The sequence below is a fragment of the Leptonotus elevatus genome, chromosome 5 (genome assembly GCF_054856555.1).
Source record: "Leptonotus elevatus isolate MCC_2025b chromosome 5, RoL_Lele_1.0, whole genome shotgun sequence".
NCBI classification, from domain to species: domain Eukaryota; kingdom Metazoa; phylum Chordata; class Actinopteri; order Syngnathiformes; family Syngnathidae; genus Leptonotus; species Leptonotus elevatus.
The window spans coordinates 24,626,501-24,649,445 of record NC_141243.1 but is presented as its reverse complement, the minus strand read 5'-3'; the positions used below and the strand labels follow the sequence as shown (position 1 = coordinate 24,649,445).

At 39.1% G+C, this 22,945-nt stretch overlaps 1 protein-coding gene across 6 annotated transcripts in view; it reads left to right on the top strand.

The window, feature by feature from the left end:
• tncb (tenascin Cb) overlaps nucleotides 1-22,495 on the top strand; it is a 112,699-nt gene extending 90,204 nt beyond the window's left edge. For 3 of the 6 annotated variants that reach the window (XM_086075670.1, XM_086075669.1, XM_086075671.1), the window contains exons 11-22: nucleotides 1,684-1,959; nucleotides 7,709-7,831; nucleotides 11,029-11,172; nucleotides 11,598-11,717; nucleotides 11,959-12,102; nucleotides 12,243-12,373; nucleotides 13,472-13,604; nucleotides 16,719-16,870; nucleotides 18,442-18,538; nucleotides 18,924-19,085; nucleotides 19,174-19,337; nucleotides 20,031-22,495. In XM_086075670.1, the coding sequence (XP_085931796.1) occupies nucleotides 1,684-1,959; nucleotides 7,709-7,831; nucleotides 11,029-11,172; nucleotides 11,598-11,717; nucleotides 11,959-12,102; nucleotides 12,243-12,373; nucleotides 13,472-13,604; nucleotides 16,719-16,870; nucleotides 18,442-18,538; nucleotides 18,924-19,085; nucleotides 19,174-19,337; nucleotides 20,031-20,141 (1,757 nt within the window). In that variant the 3' untranslated portion in view covers nucleotides 20,142-22,495. Of the gene's footprint in view, nucleotides 1-1,683; nucleotides 1,960-6,432; nucleotides 6,706-7,708; nucleotides 7,832-11,028; nucleotides 11,173-11,597; nucleotides 11,718-11,958; nucleotides 12,103-12,242; nucleotides 12,374-13,471; nucleotides 13,605-16,718; nucleotides 16,871-18,441; nucleotides 18,539-18,923; nucleotides 19,086-19,173; nucleotides 19,338-20,030 lie in introns of all 6 variants that reach the window. The other 3 variants (XM_086075674.1, XM_086075672.1, XM_086075673.1) reach the window with 3 other exon arrangements.
• Nucleotides 22,496-22,945: the final 450 nt, after the last annotated feature.

The following is a 22,945-nucleotide window of genomic DNA, read 5'->3' as shown; positions in this document are numbered from 1 at the left end:
TCTATTTATTTATTTTTTAGGTATTTATGTGTATATATATATATATATATATATATATATATATATATATATATATATATATATATATATATGTGTGTTTTTATTTCCATTTATTTTTATTTTTGTATTTAAGTTTTTATATCCGTTTTTATTTTCACTTTTATTTATTTATTTAGTCATTTATTTACTTCTAAGTTTGGCAGTTTTGGTCCTCCATAGGATAGGCTCCAGCATGTCCGTGACCCTCATGAGGATAAACGGTTCAGAAAATGGATGGATGGATTTTTATCTCACATCAATCATAAAACTATACGAACACTATTTGTGATTGGATGGTTGAGGGTGCGAAGGTGGAACTTCTGGCCTCCCAGTGCAAAAGCTTTCCGCTTACATGACACACGACAATACTAAAAATAGTTTAGTTTACAGGCTCACACAATACATGATGGCAGCACAGAAGGTCCTGGGAGTGAATAAGATTGTGTTTGCTGTTTTTTCTCAAGTCTCATTTTAATTGCAATATATTTCATATTGTTATGTAAAATAGTCCTTCATAATTCTAGTCAACAGCTGACTGCATGCTCCACACGTGGTAAGCATTTTTTGGTTTGCTGCAGGAGCATAAGTTAGGTTCGGCTGAGTACGAGAAGGACTTCAAACAAATGTCACTTTAGAGGTCCACTAATTCAGACTTTTTCCAAAGTTGTACAGGATTGATTGGAATGGAAAGGCATAGCATAGCATAATGCTTCATCAGCGATCATCTGATTTCAACGGGGCACTCACCGCATGTCACTTACTTACTGTTTCTTATGACATCTGCTCTTCATAAGCTTGGCAGTGTTGAGAGGATAATAGGAGCTGTGATGTTTATCTGCACCCTCTATCTCATTCTAATCTATTCTCTGAATGCCGCGCATATAATGGACTCCGATTACAGGCTGCTGTGCATTGTTCTGCATGGCTTCCGCATAGGGTTGAAGTGGACAGCGTACTTTCTACCGTCCGGGCAGGGCTACGCTGCACCTTCAAATGTTAATGACTCATTCTTGGTCATTAATGCACCCAAGCCGCATTGCATGTCTCGCTACTACTCTCTCTCTCTCCTCTCTCACATATGGTAATATGGAGGGGATGGCTATAGGCAGGCATCAATAATGAGCCACTTTGTTCAGTCTGGTCTTTTGTAGCGAAAATAGCGGAATTTCTTCTACCCCAGTCAAGTGAAAGCAGCATTTTCCTTTGAGACAGCAAAATTAAATTGCTGAAATACAAATGTGATGCCATTAGTGTCAACAGCCATTTTCTGCTACTATCATCCACTGCCTCACAAAAGCCCTCTCGTGTTTGCTTGGATGTTCAACACATGCATCATAACAAGCATTTTGCAATGCTTTCTATTTTTTTGCTGACAGTTAGACCAATATCAGCTGGACTTTATCAAAACATTGTCATTATACTACCAGCGATCCAGTCCAAACTGTCAGCACCACCAGGCAAAAATTGAACTCCGTATTGTTCTAACCCAGAGCTTCTAAAATGTGAGGTGCGTGCGTGTGTGTGTTTGGGGGTTCCACAAGATCATGTAAAAAAAATAATAATAATAATAATAAAATAAAAATGTGGCTGCTCATTCTTTGTCCAATATTGTAACTCCATGTTGATATGTTTTTCATCACCCAGCGGAGGAGAAGCCCATGGTGACTAATGTCACTGTCAGCGATATGTCATGGGACAGCTTCCTCCTGTCGTGGTCCGCAGAGGAGGGGGCCTTTGAAGCCTTTCTGATCGAAGTTACTGATGCAGAGACGGGCGCTGAGTGGCAAAATCACACTGCGCCCGCCGATGCTCGCAGCATTGTCATCTCTGGCCTCACTCCCACCACCTGGTACAGGGTCAATCTGTACGGGGTGTACAGGGGCCTCGTCTTAGACCCTGTCTTTGCAGACACCATCACAGGTATAAACACAGTCAACGCTGGGGCCTTGCGCTTTCCTTTGCTTGATTCCTGTCTTGCTGCTTCACACTTGTGAGAGTGACTATCTGTGTAGACTTTCCAAATGAGAGGTAGTTGAGACTGTCTATCACACTCTGTTCTTGGAATTTTGCTGTGTTCAGCATCGTCCCAAAGTGTTCAACTGACTCTTGTGGAGGTTAGAAAACATTTCCTATTTTCTCCTTATCTTTTCCTTTGAAAAACTGAAAACTGCAGCAAGAAAATTACCTTGGGATGTTTATTTTATAAACGGTGAAATGATTGGCATTTGCCATGTGACTGAAAATCTTCTTTGGTTGAAACTCTGCATAGAAATGAAGAAAGGTTTTGTTCCCTCTCATTCGTAAGCATAAACATTTAAATTGTTGGAAAAACACATTAAAAGGAGAACACAGACTAACCATCACACACTCTGCCAGAATTGATGCCAGACACGCCACTCAGGCAGTGTAACCAATTCAAATTCACAAACAACACCCTATCAAAAGACATAATTCAGGCACTAGTGCTCCATTACAGGATGTAGAGAAGTCATGAGACACATGGAATAGACTTACTAACCGTAACCTGTTCCAAAATAGCTCACCACTGATGGGACACTGACTTGCTAAAAAGAATTAAAAGAAGAAAAATGTCTGGAAAAATGTTAACTTATGGTACACGTTTCTTAATTTACGAAATATTCTATATTTAGTTTTAAAATGGAATAGATTGTGTTGAATGAAAGAAAGCTGTTTTTATTTACTCAAATATTACAAAAAAAGACAAAAATAGCAGCATAAACGTACACAGATAATAATCCGTGATAGAGTGAATCCGCAATAAGTGAACCGCAAAGTAGTGAGGGACAACTGTATTATTATATTTTTAATATTACCCTCCTTGGCCACGGCACAGCTGTTGGTGGAGGAGAGGGGAGGTGAACACACGGACACGAACGATGGCGCACTTCACAGCAGTGATCTGTGCCGCTTGCAGTTCCTTATTAACATACTTTGTGTGTTTTGCTCTTCTGCATGAACTCTAGCGAGTCTATTCCTGCTTCCCCGCCATGCACGCTGATTTAAAAGAAAATGAATTATTGGCCGGGAAGCAAGTTGGCTGTGTTCACTCTCACAATGGCGCAAACGCTTAACTGCAAGGCGCCTATGAAACTCCAAAAGAAAGAAAACTCCACCCATGCGCACAGTTAAATCGCTCTTTACGCTAGACTTGCAATGGGCACGAAAAATAGGGCCCCTGTTCTGTTACGTGGCCAAGTATAAACTAATTGATGAGCATTCATTGAATGTGTAACTGGTAAAACAGGTGTGCTGGTGTCGCCCCACATCACCAATTACACTTATTATCAATTACAATGCTCTGAATTTAACTGTCAGTGGACTGTATGATACATCGTAATGTCTCCAGAGAACCTTTTCAAATATAATATAGCCTGACCTAAAACAATAACCTCTTGAGAAATAATAAGAGTCTACATAATAGTAAAACTGAGCCGATCCTTCGTTCGTTCATTCGTCTACAGTTTTGTGAGTGTGTGTCATTCCAGCATCATTCAACATTTTAAAGACTTGGATCAGTCAAGTAAGAGGGAAAAAGAGAGAACTGACAGGAATTAAATCAAAACCCTGAAGCTTTTGTGAATTTGTTCAAGGCTGCTCGTCTGTATGCAACCCAGGTCTCCCAAAGACTGGGCCGCTCTTCATTCTCAGGCTGCCATTGCTGCTGGGCTCTCGGGCTTGGGTGCCAGGGGCTTCTGAGGCCATGCAGAATATGGCATACACTCAACACAGTCTATTGTCTGCATGTTAATGGTCGATCAAACCATGTTTTTTTCAAGAGCGTTAAACATTCCGAGTAGTGAATGCAGGCACTGACTAACTTAATTATGTTGTGCACAGTAGTCAACACTAGTCAAGTGGAGAATGACATTACAAGGGAGATTAAGTCCTTTAACTGAAAAACATCAACCGAGGAAACTTTGATTAGCCAAATAGTTTGATGGAGCAAATGACCGATGGAACCACAAATAGACGTGGACAGCATGCCAAATTCGCTCACCACAATCTAACAGTAAAGTTGTCAGGTGAGAGTAGCACATCGTTTCTGCTTGCAGACCCTTGTTACTGCAGGCTTCGCTGCATAACCTCATCCAAATAACAAGCTCGCTTTTGTGAGCGGGGATTCTGTTCCCCCAAACGTGGAGCTGTGTGGCGACTGAGACACACAGTGGAAGTAGCGAGAGGGTGAAATCAGTAGCAAGCTAAGGCTTGTAAACTGATGGATGTGACCCTCTTTCTGTTGCACTGACCAGTTAAAGCTGCTGTTGGTGGCTAATGAAGAGTGACAGCTCCCTGGGATTTGTCTGCTCCGCTTCTCATTTCCACTTCTTTTTCTCATAACAAATGCCTCATGCATTTTTTTTTCCTCATAGGAAAAAAGGGGTTTGAGGCGGACCCCTGAGACCCCACATTTGGTGGTGTTTTAATGAGCAGCGGCACTATCCTTTATTCTGAGGTTTTTCTGTGCTTTAACATGCCTTTTATATTTCCAGACAGCTTTAAAAGCTCAGCCTGGTCCATGTGTACTTGTGGCCATACCGGAAGTTTCTATGCCTTATTAGCTTGCGGGTTTTCACTAGCTGCTAATGATGGCTGCTCGTCTAGCAGCTTGTCATCAACCCATACACTCATTTGTAAGCACTTGATGCACAAAACCCTTGAAGTGTTTTCTCCTCTCGTACATGATTGGCACAAAAGTGTTAAAGCACTTAAACATGAAAATAAGACCCTGTTATGCTCAATATTTGTGTATGTTAAAACAAGAAAACTTAATTGCTTATGCAAACAGAAATAAAACCTAGATCTATTAATTGGGCACACCCATGATTGCATCTGCCAAATTGGCAATTTTGCTGTGCAGTTAATTTTGCGGGAGGACTACAGTGCATGCAAAAAAGAACATCTTGTCTGAAAGGAAGAGCATTTACACCGCCGCCAGTGTAGTGCAGGCAAAATGAAAGATGACAGGATGAACTTTTCCACTCAAACAAATGTTTTTGCAGCATACCATCTACAGTGGAACCTCGGAGTTCGAACATCTCGGAACTCGTACAAATCGGACTTCGACCAAAAAATCTGAGTAAAAAATGCGGGTAGCCGAGTCAAGCTGAGTGATGCCGAATGTAGACGTCACGGTAGTCGAGACGAGCCGCTGCTCATTTCGAGTCAGAGCGTGAACACTCCCGGATTTTGATTTTTCCACAGCAATTTTCTTCGTCATGGTCCCAAAGAAAGACAACTGTCAGTGACAGCAAGGAAAAACATCAAGTGCTACAAACCACAGCGCATTTATGGAAGGAGATAATCGTGCCATTGTATCTACCGTGACTACTTCCGTAAATACTGGTGTGAGGACCCCTGCCTTAGCTGTTCAACGATGTGCCTGACGATAAACAGTGCATGCAAGGACCCCTTAGTCTAACAATATGCCCAATGTAAAATACACAAAGTCGGCACTGAACTAAAGCAAGCATAGCAACATAGCAATGAGGATGAATTTAGAACAGTACATTTGCGAGTGCATTTTCCATATACTGATGCCACCACAACAAAAAAGGGTATGGTATTTTTTTCATTGTTTAAATACTGCACAGGGTGTACATGTTTTTACATAAATAGAAATTAAATTGAAATTAAAATAAAAAAATCTGCTTTTAGAGCTTGGAAACTGATTAATTGCATTTACATTATTTCCTATGGGAAAGAAATGCTTCGGAGGTTGAACAAATCTGACTTTGAAAACTTCACAGGAACGAATTATGTTCAAACTCTGAGGTACCACTGTATTCACTAATGACATTTCGGAGTTTATAGATTACCTAAGAGCTGACTTGAAGCTATTCACAAGGAGGAGTCATGCCATATTGCTTGACAAAACTCCTTTTCAACTTTCCTTGCATCTGGGTCATTTGCTTTCAGCGCACTGTGACAATTGGTGCTGGCCTGTCCTGGAGCAATTTTTCAGATGTGCCGTCCCAAGTCTTAAACTCAGTGTTAGGCAGGATGAATCCAATTCACAAGCACCCAGGGCGGGCAAGTTAAATCAAACAAAACATGGCTTTAATGCACTTGCTGGCTTCTTCAAAATTACAGGCGGGATTGATTTATTGTCTCTGTGTTTCTTTTACACTAACACTTTCAATTCATTTTCAACAGTTAAATATAAATTGGGGTATGAATAATTGTGTAAATGCAAAACATAGTTGTTTTTGTAAATTAAGGACAGTATTTCTACAAACAAAACTCTGGCTTTATGCTGCTGATCTTCCACATCACCAATACTTGGTCCATACTCATTTATCACAATGTTTCTCTAACATCAAAGCATTCTTGAGTTTCACATAAGAGCAAAACTGACTTTCCCTTGTCACTCAGAGATTGAACCACAGGTGCAGGCTCTCCTGCTGTCTGACATCACTCCTGAGAGCTTTAGATTGGTCTGGACGGCAGAAGAAGATTCTTTCGACACCTTTGTCATAATGGTGAGCCAGGCTGAGAGCCCTGACCAACCACAAGAGCTGGTGTTGGCCGGCGAAGAGAGAAGCGCACAAGTGACAGACCTCAGCCAGGACACAGAGTACAAAATTGAAATCTTTGGACTATTTTTGGGAAGGCGCTCCAAGTCTCTAATCGAGGGGGTGAGAACAGGTACATCTTGAAAGGATGGTAATAATAATGTCAAATTGGGAAGGGACAGGTTGTTGTTGTTTTTAGTTGTATTTGTCTTGTCAACGTGATCAGTGTTTTTGTCCTATTATGTACATTTTCACAAGCATGGGAAGGTGAAGGGTCATATCTTATCTCTCTTATTATTTGTTCACTAACCAAACAATGAACAGTATGTGTCCAAGCCACTTGATGCAGGAAACTCCAAAACCTATATTTTCTTTAAGAAACAAATTTCGAACATGCATTTTTTGTGTGGCCATGTGTCAGTGGCTTGGTGTCTACCAGTACTCCTGAGTGGTTGACGTGAACTGCAGCCGTCTTGAAAACGAGAGAGATTGCAAACTGGGTCAAAGTTTTATCATCAAAATATCAGACATGTCAGTTTCCTACCACTCAGGACATTTACTGAGCTTTCCTACAATCCTACTGTGATGTCATTTTTGTCTTGTTATTCTACCAGTGATGTCTTTGGATCTTTTTCACAAAAAAAGAGGTGGAGTTACTGTCTCTGTCATATACTTTGTAAAATTGGTGTCTATGGCTGTGTCCTTTTTCTCCTCCCTGGGGGTAAGGCTTTACTCTTGGGTTGTCTGGCGGATGTTTTGTCTCCTGATGAAATGGGGGCAAGTTAATCTCCTCAGGTCTGTCACGCAAGATACTGTTACTACTGGCCATTTACTGGGAAGTGCTCTGTCAGCGCTGGCTTCCACTGGGCTCCTTTTGTCTGTCTACATCACTTCACAAGCTCACTCTGTTCTGCTTTCGTCCGTGCTTTGTAGTGAAGGACTCTGATCAAGCTAGTCTTCTTTTCTGCTTTAACAAATGCTAAAGTGCTTGATTTCATGCATAATTAGATGCTCATTGACCCACTTCCTCCTATGTTCTTGTTCTGTAGGACTCAGCAGTCTGACAATGCAAAGACCATATTGGCTCACAACCTTCTGATTTGTCCATTCTGTGTCCCATGTGTCATTTCTACCAGATCTGGGGCCACCCAAAGGAATACGCTTCTCTGATGTCACTGACTCATCTGCTACTGTCCATTGGGCAGTTTCAAGAGCCCGAGTGGACAGCTACAGGGTCACGTATGTGCCTGCTCATGGAGGTCAGTCACATCATGTTTGACCAGCATTATTTAAGACAACTTGATGAGCTCTGTCGGAAAAAAAAAAACTCACGACAGATTTGAATCACAACTGCTGCCACTTTAACTCTATACCAGGCAAGGGCAACTGCCGGCCCCTTGATTAATAGAAAAAATAATAATTCAAATCCATGGGGGATCCTGGAAAAAATGGGAAAATCCAAAATATAAAGAAATACTTTTAAAAAATGTCAATTAATCTGTGAAAAGGCAATTCCACAGGGGCTGAATTTCAAATATGCAGGGGTCGACTGTAGTTTTAAGTTGTAATGTCACAATTCATTACTAGATGGCAGACGTGTCTAAAGGCCTAGATACACCAATCCGACGTTGGCCAAATGTAACCGACACCTACCCCCTGTGGCGTCATACACACCGAAACGACACAGACTATTACGTACCTTCAGCGCATGCGTGAGAAGTAATTTCCCTCCGTACCATCGGCGGCGGTAGTCATTATTCCTGAAGGCAACCGGCAACCTCTTTACGGGGGCAAGATATAAAAACGTAAACAACTCATACCGGTGTTGACAGCGGCGCCGGTGTAAACGCGGCGGCCAGCTGGTGAAGCGAAAACGGGCGCTGGAACAAGCTTCGTTCCCGAACACATGATGTACTCCGTTGTGGCGTATCCTGGACCATTTTGACTCCTGGCTGCTACCGATCGTCGGTTCATCCGAAAAGCTTCGGCCGTGCTGGCCTCTGCGTTTTGGACGCGGTGTTGACCTCCAGCTTCTGAAGGAGCTTCCTCGAGACCGCCGGACGTTAATTCAAACAAAACAGAAGTTATTTTATTTGGCCCAAAGGAAGTCTCAGATAGACTACAATCCTTACTTGGCCCTCTTGTTTCAAATATTAGACCTTCTTCTCGAAATCTGCTGTGTGATATTTGATTCAGGACTGAAGTTTGATATCCATGTAAAGAAGCTCGTGCAGTCATGCTACTTGCAACTCCGCAATATTGCTAAAATTAGGTCTGTTCTCTCATTGGAGGATACCGAGAAAATTATTCATGCTTTTGTATTGTCAAAGATGGATTATTGTAATTCTTTATTTACTTGCTTGAATAAAAATTATTTGAACAAACTACAAGTAGTTCAAAATTCTGCTGCACGACTCCTTACTAGAAATAGTAAAATAACTCATATTACTCATATATATGCCGGTACAATTTAGAGTTTATTTTAAAATGTAATTAATAACTTTTAAAGCACTCCATGGCATGGCACCAAACTATATTAATGAGCTTTTAAATCCGTATAGACCAAAAAGATTGTTAAGATTCGCCAATCAAACATTATTGGCAGTCCCAGAATCCAAGTTAAAAACTAAGGGCGATCGAGCTTTTGCTGTTAAGGCCCCGAGACTCTGGAACAGCATTCCTAACCATGTTAGAAATGCGGAGTCTCTAACATCTTTTAAGTTTCTTTTAAAGACTTATTTTTTTGGGCTTGTTTTTTCTGATTACATTGTTTGACTTTTATTGTATTTGTATGTTTGTTCTTTTTATTTTTATTTGTTTAATTGTTTTATGCCTAACTGTTTTAACTGCCTGTTGGCCTTTATGTGTTTGTATTTTATTTGTTTGTAAAGCACCTTGGGCTGTGTTGCTTGAAAGGTGCTATATAAATAAAATTATTATTATTATTTAAGTTTCCCATCCCTGCTCTGTATTATATAGTATAGAGCAGGTATATATTTTAGTATATTAAAATTTGGCTCAAAGGGTACATACGCATATGATGCAAAATATCTGTCTGTATACAGATACAGTACAGTCAGTGCCCGCCCTGGCCAAAGGCGAACCAGCTGGTCGCCTATGGCGCCATCTGCTGTAGGGGCCGCCAAACAACAGTAAAAGTCTCATTTGATGTGGAGGAAAGTGAAATGAGTAAATCTAAGGCTGTCATGGAAATTAAAATAGTGTGTATTATGTTACTCTAACGAATTACAAGTATTTACAATCACACATTTTCTCTTATTTTTGTAATTTTTTCTCAAAATGCTAAATTTAGTTCAAATGCAAATTCACCTAATGCCATTGCCAGTGACTAACAGAATGAAACTTCTTGATGAACTGTCAAACTACTGAATGTTAAAATAAGACAAAAGAAAAACGTATTCTTTTTTTATCATTGTATACAATCTTGTGTGAGTGGTTTAATTTCTTTCAAGTGGGGAAGCTATGTGTGCCTATTTACAAAAGCTGGACAATGACAACTAAGCCTGAAAATGAAACAACTAACAGAATAAAATTGAAAGCAATGCAAAAGAAAAGAGCCTGTTCAGTTAACATGTAAAATAGTATGGACATGGACACACATAATAATTATGTTTCACCAACATGGAAATTGCACAAAATGAAATCATATTTATGTTAGTAAAACATGATTTAAATGTGTGCATCCATCCTTTTTTTTCTTCTTTTTTTTTTTTTTTAAACCCAACATACATTTTTTTCCCTCAGTGTTCCAAATATCCACTCTTCTGGCTGACCGGTTTACTGTTCGCTCTCTGTGAGCACAAATTCATTGATGTGACCCTAGAACTTTGGAAACATATCAAAGCAGACCAAAACTATCTATATCACAAGGAAGAAATAAAAGAGTGAAAATGGGAGAAAGAGAGGTCAAATTGTAGCTCATTTCGGTTATGAATATGGTCATTTTTATATTTAAATTGTGTGACACTATCTTATGAATTAAAGTCAATGTTAAAAAATCTACTTCTTTTGTAAGCGAATGTAAATCGCTGATGAAGGGGACCATATAAAATCTTGCCTAGGGAGCTAAATACAGTACAATGTTGGGGATTGGGCACAGTGTTAGTACAGTATTGTTTTGCTAACATTGTTACAGGCAATAGCCTCTCATAATAATAATAATTGTGTTCAGCTAAATTGTCAATGTGGTGTTATGCATCACCCCGCCAGATAAATTGACAACTGCAATTTGGTTGATGAAATGCTGCCTCCTTGAATTGTCTGGAATCTCTCTGGGCATTCGCTTTGAGTGTGCATGTGTTTCAAATGTGCAATATAAGCTCTTTAATAATTGAATTATTTTCATGGTGTGTGTGATTTACATTTTGTATGGTGGTACTTCATATACAGTGCCATTAATATTCCTTGACTGACACTGAATTGTTTGGACACTCAGGAAATGCTAAGACAGTGACAGTGGATGGATCAAACTCACAAACCGTCCTTCCCAACCTGATACCTGGTGTCACCTACGAGGTTACTGTCATTGCACTCAAAGCTCAACGGGAGAGTGAGCCTGGATCAGACAGTGTCACTACTGGTAAGTTTTGTGTCACACTGACTAAAAAACACGCATGCCGTTTTAGCTATACAATTGCCAGAAACTTCACTAGGTAGACTTACACAATCAAATGAGATGCAAGATTAAAAACAAATATACTTATCACTAATAGTGGCTGGTGAGACTTGATTCCACATCCTTCAGATCAGAGGTGACAGATCCAGGTCCAGAAAGTAAAAACCCTGCCACAGTATAGCTTTAGCCCCTGATGCTAGCTAGCTAGCTCGCTATCAGGTAAACAAACACCATGGGAGCTAGCTAGGCCCTAGGGAGCTAGCTAGCTAGCACCTGGGGCTAAAGCCAAACTGTGGCAGGGTTTTTACTTCCTGGACCTGGATTTGCCTCCTGCTTCAGACGTTTCAACCTGTTACTAATGTTTGTCTATCCTTGTTTTTGTGTTGCAGCCTTAGATAAACCCCGTGGTCTGACTGCAGTCAACATCACAGACACTGAAGCTCTACTTCTCTGGCAGCCTGCCATCGCTACAGTAGATGGTTACGTTATTACCTACAGTGCAGACTCAGGTAAGTAAGAATTTGTATACATTGCTTGAAACCGAGCACAATTACCAACAATCAACTGTGGGGCATATTTGCCATATTAGTAGTAGGCATACACAAGTGATCCTAATAGCTTCATGGTTGGGGGTTTGATACCTCAAACATCATTAAGAAATTATTTCAACACAGCATTTAATCAATTTAAACTACACACAGCCTTTTTCATGCTGCATGATTTTTATTCTGGCCTTTTTGTGTCCCCCAGTAGCTCCAGTGATGGAGCGCGTGTCAGGAAATGTGGTGGAGTTTGCAATGACCACCCTGGTGCCAGCAACACGATATACTGTAAAGGTCTATGCCATTCGAGATTTGGCCAAGAGCGCAGTCACTTCAACGGAATTTATCACGGGTGTGTTTTTGTTTCAGTATAAAAGCATCCAGTTATTATGTTGCAGATTGAATTAATGAAAATGTTGATCACATTGTGATTCATTAGACAATGAACATTCCAATTCATAGCCGCTAACAGCCCTTTCTTTCTCTGTTAAGATGTGGATGCCCCTCAGGACTTGGCAGCCAGCAACATCCAGACAGAGTCAGGCATGTTGACGTGGAGACCGCCACGTGCTGACATTACAGGCTACATCCTCAGTTTTGAATCCGCAGATGGCATCATCCGGGTGAATAGATACCGCACTTCCCACATTTTAACCCTATAAAGCCTCAACCATGAAATATATGAGATAAAATTCTGATTCTTTGTAAAAAGAGTATTTATTGGTCCTTTTGGACAAAAAAAAAAAAAACTTTTTTTGAAAAACTTCCACATATGGCTTTTGATCTGTGTCATATTTGATACAACCGGTCACAATGCTTTAAATTCGTACATTTATAACTTCAAAAATATAATAATAAACAGACATATCAAACATATTAGTATTTAAAAAAAATCTGAAAGAACATTTCCCACTATTAATAAGTGTCTCTCCTTTCTCAAATGGGGCAATCTTGCAAGGTTGCTCAGCTGGGTGATACTGCCCTCGAATGGATTATTCGTGCAATACATGTGTCGGATCATATACGTCAGGGTTTTAATGGGGGGGGGGGGGGGGGTTGATATTATACTCATGAAATTGAGGGCTCAAAATGTCTTGTATTTAACTCATTCACTCCCAGCCATTTTCACTGAAGCAATCTGCTTCGCTCCTGGATGGTTTACTAGTTTGGCTGATTTTGCAAGGCCCGCAGAATATTCTGTTCTATTGCTATAAAAACGTGGAACCTACCAAAAGAAAACTTAGAGTCTCTTCTTTCATCAAGAAAAATAAGTATATTTGTATCAGTTTCCGTTTTGCAGCGATTAGCATTAGAATATAACTAAGTTTCACCATTATTCACAAACCTGTCACAAATCACTGGCAAAAAGAGCTTGTTGCAACATGGCCATGGTTGATCTCTTATACTCTGCTGCCACCTGCTGACCGTTTTTGCAATAGCTGCCGTTGGTTTAAGCAACCTCTTTAGGTCAGAAGCTGCATCAAAGCCTTCTGTATGCTCTAGGATAAATAAATAAAAAAACACATACAACACATATAAATACGTTTTTGGGAGTGCAGGACAAAGCATTAAAATTGTATTTATATGTTTTTGGGATTGAATGAGTTAATGATACATTTGACATTATAGGGTTAAAGATAGACACTGCCAATATTTGTTGTGGCATTTCTCACTTTAATTATAAGAAATGCACTCAGTAACATAATTTTGCTTCATCTCAGGAGGTGGTTCTCAGTCCAACTGCAGTTTCCTACAACATGGTTCAGCTCAGCGCCTCAACAGAATACTCAGCTAGGCTGCAGGCCATCGCTGGGCCCAAGAGAAGCAGAGTCATCAGCACTGTCTTCACCACCAGTAAGGAGATTAAAAAAAAATTTGGTTTTAATAAAATTAAAAAATCAAATATCAGGTTCAATTTGAGAGAAAGTGTTTTCAGTCCTATAAAACTTTATTATTCACCCTATAAAGAGACGGGGCTACAAACTAATTTTATCACCATAAAGCAGGGATCGGTAGCCCAAAAATGTTGAAAGTGCCATAATTTTTTTTTATTTGTCTGGACCATCCTTAATTAACAGTTGAATGTGAATTTCGGGATGGAGTTGTGTTGACACTGGTGTGTGACGATATGAACTGGTCCCAACAAACGAGTCAAGAGATGAGTCAAGACAGCTACCACATGCTGCCAGAGACTACTTCAAAATAAAAGTTAACCAAGGCATTGATATTCGTGTAATCTTTGGATATGCAAAGGTTTATTTTGAAACTCGCCGTCATATAGTGTCATCCTGACAACACACAACCACGGTTGTTGATGTTGTTTTCCATCGAGAATGCCAATAATGTTCGCTTCTTTGATTCATTTCTGAAATGATTGCTGGTTATGTCACCGGCCTTTTTAATGGCCCTTTCCTTCACTGTCTTTGTGGAGTGTTTGCAACAACCACTTCCCTGGCACCATACCGAGCTGACGCAAATCTTCGTTGACAGACATGTTTAAATGTAATATTCATTCCATATCCTTTGACAATTACACGCCAATATAATAATTCGCTAGATTATTTACTAATAATAATGCATCAGATTTATATAGCGCTTTTTATTCTTGAAACTCAAAGACGATTCACAATGGATATTATTATTCATGCACTCACACATTCACTCTGTGGTGGCGATAAGCTACTTAAGTAGCCACAGCTGCCTTGGGGCAGGCTGACGGAAGCAAGGCTGCCAGTGTGCGCATTTCTGAAGACAGGTCGACGTTGACACAATCTTTTAGAAAAGCTGCATGATTAATCGTGTGTGAAAAAAACAACAACAATATGCGTCCCCTGCGCACATACACCCGACCTAGCTCTCTCTCTCTCTCGCTCGCTTCCTTTGTCACGTGAACGCTAATCACCCACGGTTGCGGTGTGGGACAGACACACACACGCGCATCTCCTTCCCCTGCTGCTCCACCCCAGCCAGGTAACTGTGTTATGAATCCAGTGAAATTGTATTGTTTGTTTGCCCTCTATTCCCTACCTATAATAATTTTGTTATGAAGTAGCATGTCTCATACGGCACAAACAACTGAGCATAAATTAGCCGATATTAGCCACCTAGTTTAAAATTCTATAAGCTAATTCAATAATAGATAACGTGATAACCACCACATAGTAAGACTAATGACGGTGAAAGGAAGCTCTCTGTGATCCGTGCATTGAAAAGCATTGGACTTTGGATCATTGTAATTTGATTTGTGGGGATTCTTTTGACTTCAAAATGTGATGAACTGTTGTTTGTGTCTGGTTTGTATTATACTAGTAGTCACAGGCAAAAACAATCCAATGCGTCATCGGTGATCAAAGCATTTGCATTGATTTGCATTGTGGAAATATCAGAAATCCCCGGATGTTTGGAATTGTCAATTGCCTGTGAAAAATACCCTTTTGCCTTCTTGTAATGACAACAGTCAGTCTTATTCATTCTCATGCCATCGGTCTGTTTGGTTACAATTGGTCTATTTATTTAATAATTATAGCATAATGTCTAGAAAGGAGAGGCTGAAAAGGGGAAACGAAAAGGAGCTACAGCAAGCAGTCTAGGAAAGGATGAAATCAAAGACGCATGAAGATGAAAGGTCAGACTAAGAGTCAAGGACAGAGAGTCATGTTAACTAGAGTTTGGCACCTTTTAAAGATCCCATTTTAATATTGATTTGCTCCTTAAGGTTAATTGTATTGAAAAAATTTTTTTAAATGTAGTTTGTATTAAATCAGCTGGCATGAAACTATTATTAGCTCAATTATTAGCTATTATTTAGTACAAACCATAAGTGTAAATTACTTCTATGCTACAAGTCTTGCAGTGATGTTGCCCTAATAGGCTGTCATTAAAACTAGCTGTGGGGTATTATTAATTATTATTATGTGTGTGTAATGTTTATTTAAGAACTTCTATTGACATTTCCGAACATCCGGGCATTTCTGATATGTCCCCAATGCAACACAATGCAAATGCTTCCTTTATACGGTGAAAACAAACAGCAGATTGTAATGTTTTTTCCTGTGACTATCATGCAAACGACATCTCATCACATTTTGAAATCAAAATAATCTTCACAAATCAAATAACAACAATCAAAGTCCAACGCTTTTCAATGAGCAGATAGATTTCGTTCACCAAATAGACGGCCATCTTGACTTGTGACGTCTTCTCGGAATTGTCAATAAGGTATATTTCTTGTGCACAAAAGTTTTTGTGAACTTGTGGGATCCATGGAATGAATAAAAAAGGGGAAAATATTCATTCCATAACATGCCATTTTGACAGCACTGGAAAACGTTATGTTTATGTCATGTTTGTGTGGCTCGAGAGCCGCGGGTTTCCAACCGCTGCCATTCTCAACTGATGAGCCATTGTAAATTGTCCAATTCCATTTAATACTATACAGAACCCCCTCGCATGCCGACCTCATGACATTGGTGTATTGCTCGGGTATTACTGTCGCGATCTCTCTCATATAATGTTCAAACTATTTAAATTGCCTTAATAACATGATGCTATGACGTCATGCTTTAATCATTATTATTATTACAATTATTGCTCTTGATTGGGAAGCTCTTCTAAGAGCAACGTCTTTTCTAAGAGCTCGGGGGCGGTGATAAACAAGTACCAACAAGACTTTCAGTCCTGTCTCCCTCTGTTTATCATTGTTTTTTAATTTTTCTTGGATGGGTTGAATCTGTTTTCAATCAATTTTGTTGCTCTGTGTTTTTGCATCTGCAATAACAATAAAGATCCATTCCATTAGGGAGCCAGAACTTATGTAGTGTGTGTGTGTGTGTGTGTGTGTGTGTGTGTGTGTGTGTGTGTGTGTGTGTGTGTGTGTGTGTGTGTGTGTGTGTGTGTGTGTGTGTGTGTGTGTGTGTGTGTGTGTGTGTGTGTGTGTGTGTGTGTGTGTGTGTGTGTCTGTGTCTCTAGCTGGCGTGCTCTACAAATATCCAAGGGACTGTTCCCAGGCTTTGCTAAATGGTGACACCACGTCTGGCCTGTACACCATCTATCTGGGTGGAGATGAGAGCCAGCCCCTTCAAGTCAACTGCGACATGACCTCTGATGGAGGTGGATGGATTGTGAGTTCCTGACATACTCCACATATGTTGAATAGAGATTGTAAACTTAATTATTTTTAAATCCTTTAGAGGTCACTCATTGAAACTCCAGAAAGTGATAGTAGCAGCAGTGAAATTTTACTTTTACTTTAGTAACTTTCTCAATTTTTTTTTTAAAAAGCTCTATAATAAAATGAACTTGATAACTGTCATTACATATCCTATGTTTCTGCTTGCCTTATAGCTTTTTTTTCATGAAACCTCTGTATACAGTAGTACCGTATCTTTTAAAAAATAAGTCATATTTTGACTGAAAAAAATATATATTTTCCTCATGAGGCTTGCCACCTCTGCTAAAATTAGCTCAAATTTAAAGGTAGGGTCTTAAGTTTTGACCGTTTCTGTTTGTAAACAAACAATTCAAAACAGACCCTACCGGTGGCTCAACCCCCACTCTTCTCGTCAACATTGCGCCTGCCTTCAGCGACACGCCCCCTGCTTTGTGATTGGCTGGAGGGGTAAACATTGACTTTCCGCCCAGAAACGTCCGTCTTATGGCAAAACTCATCAAAATAGCAAAATACAGGTTGGAAGGGTGGTGGTTGATGACAAAATGACTACCACACATTAACAGAAGCCCAGAGGTGTTGATTGAGAAGGATTTCATATGAAGTGTTTATTTCTGAGTGAAAACTTAAGACTCTACCTTTAATTAAACAGATTATTAGTGCTGTCAAACGATTAAAAAATTTCTAACCAATCAATCACACAATTTTCTCTAATTAATCGAGATTCATCGCGATTAATCACATTTTTCTACTTCTGCTTCTACTGTTTTCTTGAAAGGTTATAACAGATATTTATTTGGGTAAAATCTGGGAATTAATGTAAAATCATCAAATAGAAAGTATATTTAAAATGTGACTGTTCTGATAACTTTCTTTGATCCTTAAATAGAATACTTCTCCTGTAAAACACAACTATTAAACAAAATGATGAAAATGGACTCAAACAATTCTCAGAACTTCTCGCTTACAGGTTTAGTTCTGCTCACGAGCTCCACACGCCAGCATTATTGGTTTGCGAGTCCCCGTGGAAGAAACTTGAGCACGGAATTTTGCTCTGAGATGATACACCAAAGGTGTACACATAATATGCTGTTTGAATTTGGCTCTGCAAAGTGTGCAAATTACTTCTCCAACAAGCATCAAGCAAGTAAATCAGGAAGTAAAACTACCTATATATATATATATATATATATATATATATATATATATATATATAGTATAGTCCATGTTTATTCATCTTCCTGCCAGTCACTCCTTCAAGTTTGACTGCACACTGAGTTAATTCTAAATTCATCTCCTAAATTAACGCTTTAATATTGACAGCCCTACTAGATTATTGAATTCTACCCCTGAAATGAAGTTATTAATAAATACAACATAACCGGTATTTGGTTCAGTTTTTCGTGTTTTCTGGAAGAAGAAAAAAAGTGGGGACAAGAAAATGACTTAGACCATTATTTTTTTGATCCTGCAAAATAAAAATACTTTTTATCTTATCTTTTTAAAATCTTTTTTTCATTACAGATTTTCCTCAAACGTCAAAGTGGCAGACTTGAGTTTTTCCGCAACTGGAAGAATTACACAACTGGCTTCGGAGATTTGAATGATGAATTCTGGCTGGGTAATTTCTAGTAAACAATACACCAAATCATTTTGTCAAAGATTCTGTATATTGTTTTCCATTGGGCAAATGTTTCATACTTTTCATACAAAATAATGTAATACATCAATCCCTTTATTATTGTCATGTATATATTTCTGTAAAAATGTAGTGTCATTGATTCATGATCATGTTTAATGGGTAGGAAAAAGGCGTATGTTTTACTTCGCTAGCTTTCCATTAAATTGGCTGACCAATATTTATTTGGCGACTAATTAGCAGAGTTTGGTCTCAAGCTGACCCTACAGTGAATACTAAAAATACTTCACCGTGGATATCAAACCTTTAAAATCTGTCTTTGACTATCCTTCAATGTGCAATTCTAACACTTTGTTATGCCCCGCAGGCCTGTCCAACCTGCATAAGATTACCGCAGGCGGTCAGTATGAGCTGCGAGTAGACCTTAGGGATAAAGGAGAAACAGCCTACGCTCATTACGACAAGTTCTCTGTCTCCGAACCTCGTACTCGTTACAAAGTTCATGTTGGGGGATACAGTGGAACGGCAGGTAAAAATGAACAAAAGTATTTTGTACTTTCTTAACAAATCTCTTGTGGTAATGTACACAAAAATGACACTATTGTCTGTCTTTGAAGGTGATTCAATGACCTACCACCATGGTCGTCCTTTCTCAACTTATGACCATGACAATGACATCGCTGTTACCAACTGTGCTCTTTCATACAAGGGTGCTTTCTGGTATAAAAACTGCCACCGTGTCAACCTCATGGGAAGATATGGTGATAACAGTCACAGCAAGGTACGATTGATTGAATAAGTTCCTGGGAAGAGGGAGAAGGGCACACTCGCCGCAATGAACATTTTTATCAGCAACTTCTTTTAACAGCTGCACTCGGGCTGTGCAATTAATCGAAATTCAATAAAAATGTCAATTATTAAACGCCGCAGTTACAAAATCAGCATAATCATAAAAAAAGATTCATACTCATTTTTGAGTTGTTTGGATTTATACACCTTTTTTAAATTATAGAATAACAAATTTAATACATTTTGTTTCATCCAAAAAGAACTTGCATAATTATTGTGTTTCGAAGAATTCCATTTGTCTTAATATTAATATTATTGTTTTTTTACCACACAGTGCATATGCTGCACTCCAACTTTAAGTTTTTGCCAACATAAATAAATAAATATATTCTCATAAATGCTATTTGGTCCAAAAGGAACTTAGATAATTATAGTGTTTCTATTTTTTTAATTGGTCTTAACCCAAAAATAATAATAATTGTTTGAATAATCGTGATTTCATTTATTGCCAAAATAATCGTGATTATTATTTTTTCCATAATCGAGCAGCCCTAAGCTACACCATATGGACAAATGTATTCATTAAAACAGGGCTGATTCTCCTGACAAAACATATTTACAACATCATTTTGACTGTTTCCAAACCATACCTATTTTGAAATGGATTGCACTTGTTCATCCCCAGGGCGTCAACTGGTTCCACTGGAAGGGCCACGAGCACTCCATTGAGTTTGCAGAGATGAAAATTAGGCCATCCAACTTCAGAAATCTGGAGGGACGGAGGAAACGCTCATAAGCGCATCATCTACAACAACATTGCTACTATTCTTTTTGGAGTCCCCACAAGACACCTCAACCCAGACCTAAACCTCGACCCACCATGCAACAACCAAAGCCACTGCCAAGGCCCGTGCTGCTTCCATGCAGATCAACACAACCTACTGTTCTCTTACAGGCTGTCTATACCCACTCACTGCTGCCTGTGCCAAAATGTGTATGCTTGTTGCAAACTGGACTTAAGTGAAGCCCGAACAGATCCTCAGTTACACCAAAGAGAACAGAACAATTATACGAGACCTGGTTATCCAAATCTCTTGTGTTTGCAGCATTTGTCACGAGGCATGTGTGCAGCTTGGGTATTATGTTATATAAAGTAATGAATCGATCTATCTCACGAGCCAAGCCATATTAAGTCTGTGGATTTCACCGTTAGCTCTATAGCGTGCAAAGCACAGTTATGATTACAAAATTGGAAGAGATAATAGCACAAGTCAAATCAAAGACCCCCCCCCCCCACCTTCAACGTAAATTGCCATTTGTTGGTCTTTGTGTGACTTAACTTGTCGTCTCTGTGCCACTTTATCCTCCCCTGGTTTCCTCACACCCCTCTACAGCTAGCGAATTGATGATAGGATAGATATTGATACAAACAAAATGAAAGACATATTGGATGCAATACTTTCCACTAGTCATGGGGAAATGAAGCTTCATGAAGCACTTGGGATATTTTTTACTACTCTAAATGGTTTAAAGGTAATGGCTACCAAAAACATATAAACATGTTCTCTTGAATATTGCCATGGTCCCAAAAACATATGTATATGTTTTTTATGGTTTTTTTCTTATGCTAAAGCACACAGAAGGCTTTGATGCAGCTTCTGACCTGAAAAGGTTGCGTAAAGCAATGGTAGTTATTACAAAAAAACGGCCAGCAGGTGGCAGCAGAGTATAAGAGCTGAACCAGGGCCATGTTGCAAAAAGCTATTTTTCCCAGTGTTTTCAACATATTTTTGAATAATGATGAAACTTAGCTATATTCTAATGCTAATTGCTGCAAAACAGATACAAATATACTTTTTATCCTGATGAAAGAAGAGACTCTAATCTTTCTTTTGGTATGTTCCATGTTTTTATAACAATAGAACAAAATAGTCCGTGGGTCTTGCAAAATCAGTCAAAATCCAATAAAACAGCCGGGAGCGAAGTGAAAATGGCTGGGAGTGAATTAGTTAAATTTCCACTACATGTTTAAACCAACAGTGCCATCTAGAGGAGTCAAAAAATATCACAAGTGATTCATGAAGCTTCATTTTCCCATCAATACTTTTCACTCATTTCAGGAGCCCCTGAGTCAATAGCCACTGTATTGTGAATTAAAGGAGACATATTGTGCTTTTTTTCTTTTTTTTTAACAATTCATCAGCTAATAATGTAATATCCACTTATAACGCTCTACTTCAAATTGGGGGGGGGGGGGGCATCTACTGTACCCCTTATTCTACAGAGCCAATGGGCTTTCTTTTCGATGACAACATTGAGTGCAGCTTAGGTGTTTTGTTTATGGGAGAGGCTACTAGGTTCTCAAACGCTTCCGAGTCCGAAGAGAAAGGCGAGCTTAGAGGCAGAAATTTATTACAGAGCCACACTCAAATATACACTTTTCAGTTTATTTTCTGCAGATCTATGCAGCAGACATCTGGCCAGACAAATATGCTAGTCATTTTGAAAACTGTGTATCTTGGCCACGCCTACCTGCCAAGTCATGGGTGGAGAAATTTGTTGTGGAGGTGCTGTTAGTCACACGGTTGGTCACAGTGACTCAAAATTCAGCTCGCTCAGACGCATTTCCAGAAATCATCTCAAAAGATTGACTGGCTTAATTTCACACTTGATGGGCAGGAACTCTCTTACCCAAGCATTTGTACACCAGAAATGACATTTTGTCATAATATGTCCCCTTTAAAACACTGAAACACTCCTTTATATTAATGTGTTTGATGAAACCAAGGCAGGACCTATTATTGAGTATATATATTTTTTTTCATACTTGGAATAATGCGAATACGATAGATATATGTGGAAAAAGAGGATTTGTTGTGTTGTGACACAAAAGAGTTTGATGCTCTCAATGTATAACCCTGGTAAACTCATTAAGTTTGTTGTTGAAAATGTTTGGATGAGCAAAGTAGAAAACTGGTAAATGTTTTCAAGCCCCTCTGTTTCCCGCCATGGCAGGATACTAAACCACTCACCATCAATAGAATGCCTGTGTATGTTTATTTGGTTCTTATGGATTTGTTTGTTTATAACTGGGTGCACAACAGGTGTTTCTCTGTAAACTGTATTACAATAAAATTTTGTTTTAAATGATGTTTTTTTCTGACAATTTACTCCCTAGTCCAGAAAATTATAACATTTAAAATGGAAGACCAAAGAAATACATAGAAGAAACTTGGAGCCATGAATATTTATTATCCTTAAAGGGACACTTAATTGGGATGAGCAAACATGGGCGCTTAAATGAAAGGTTTCTATGTAAAAAGGATGTCAGCACTAACCATTCACCCCCCCTAAAAAACTCTTTTTTTTAAATCCGTAGTGATGTAACGTGTTTTTATCTGACAATGGTGGCAATTTTGGTCTCCGTTTTAAGACCGTGTTTTGTTGGACTCCAGGCAAGCAGCTAATTAGCTCCCTGTCTAAAAACACACAGCTACAGTATCTAACCAAAGCAGGCAGCTAGTTAGCCCCTAAGCTAAACACACAGCTATCAAGGCAGCAGGTAATGTTCGGCCGCTACACAGACGAGGTACACAGGCA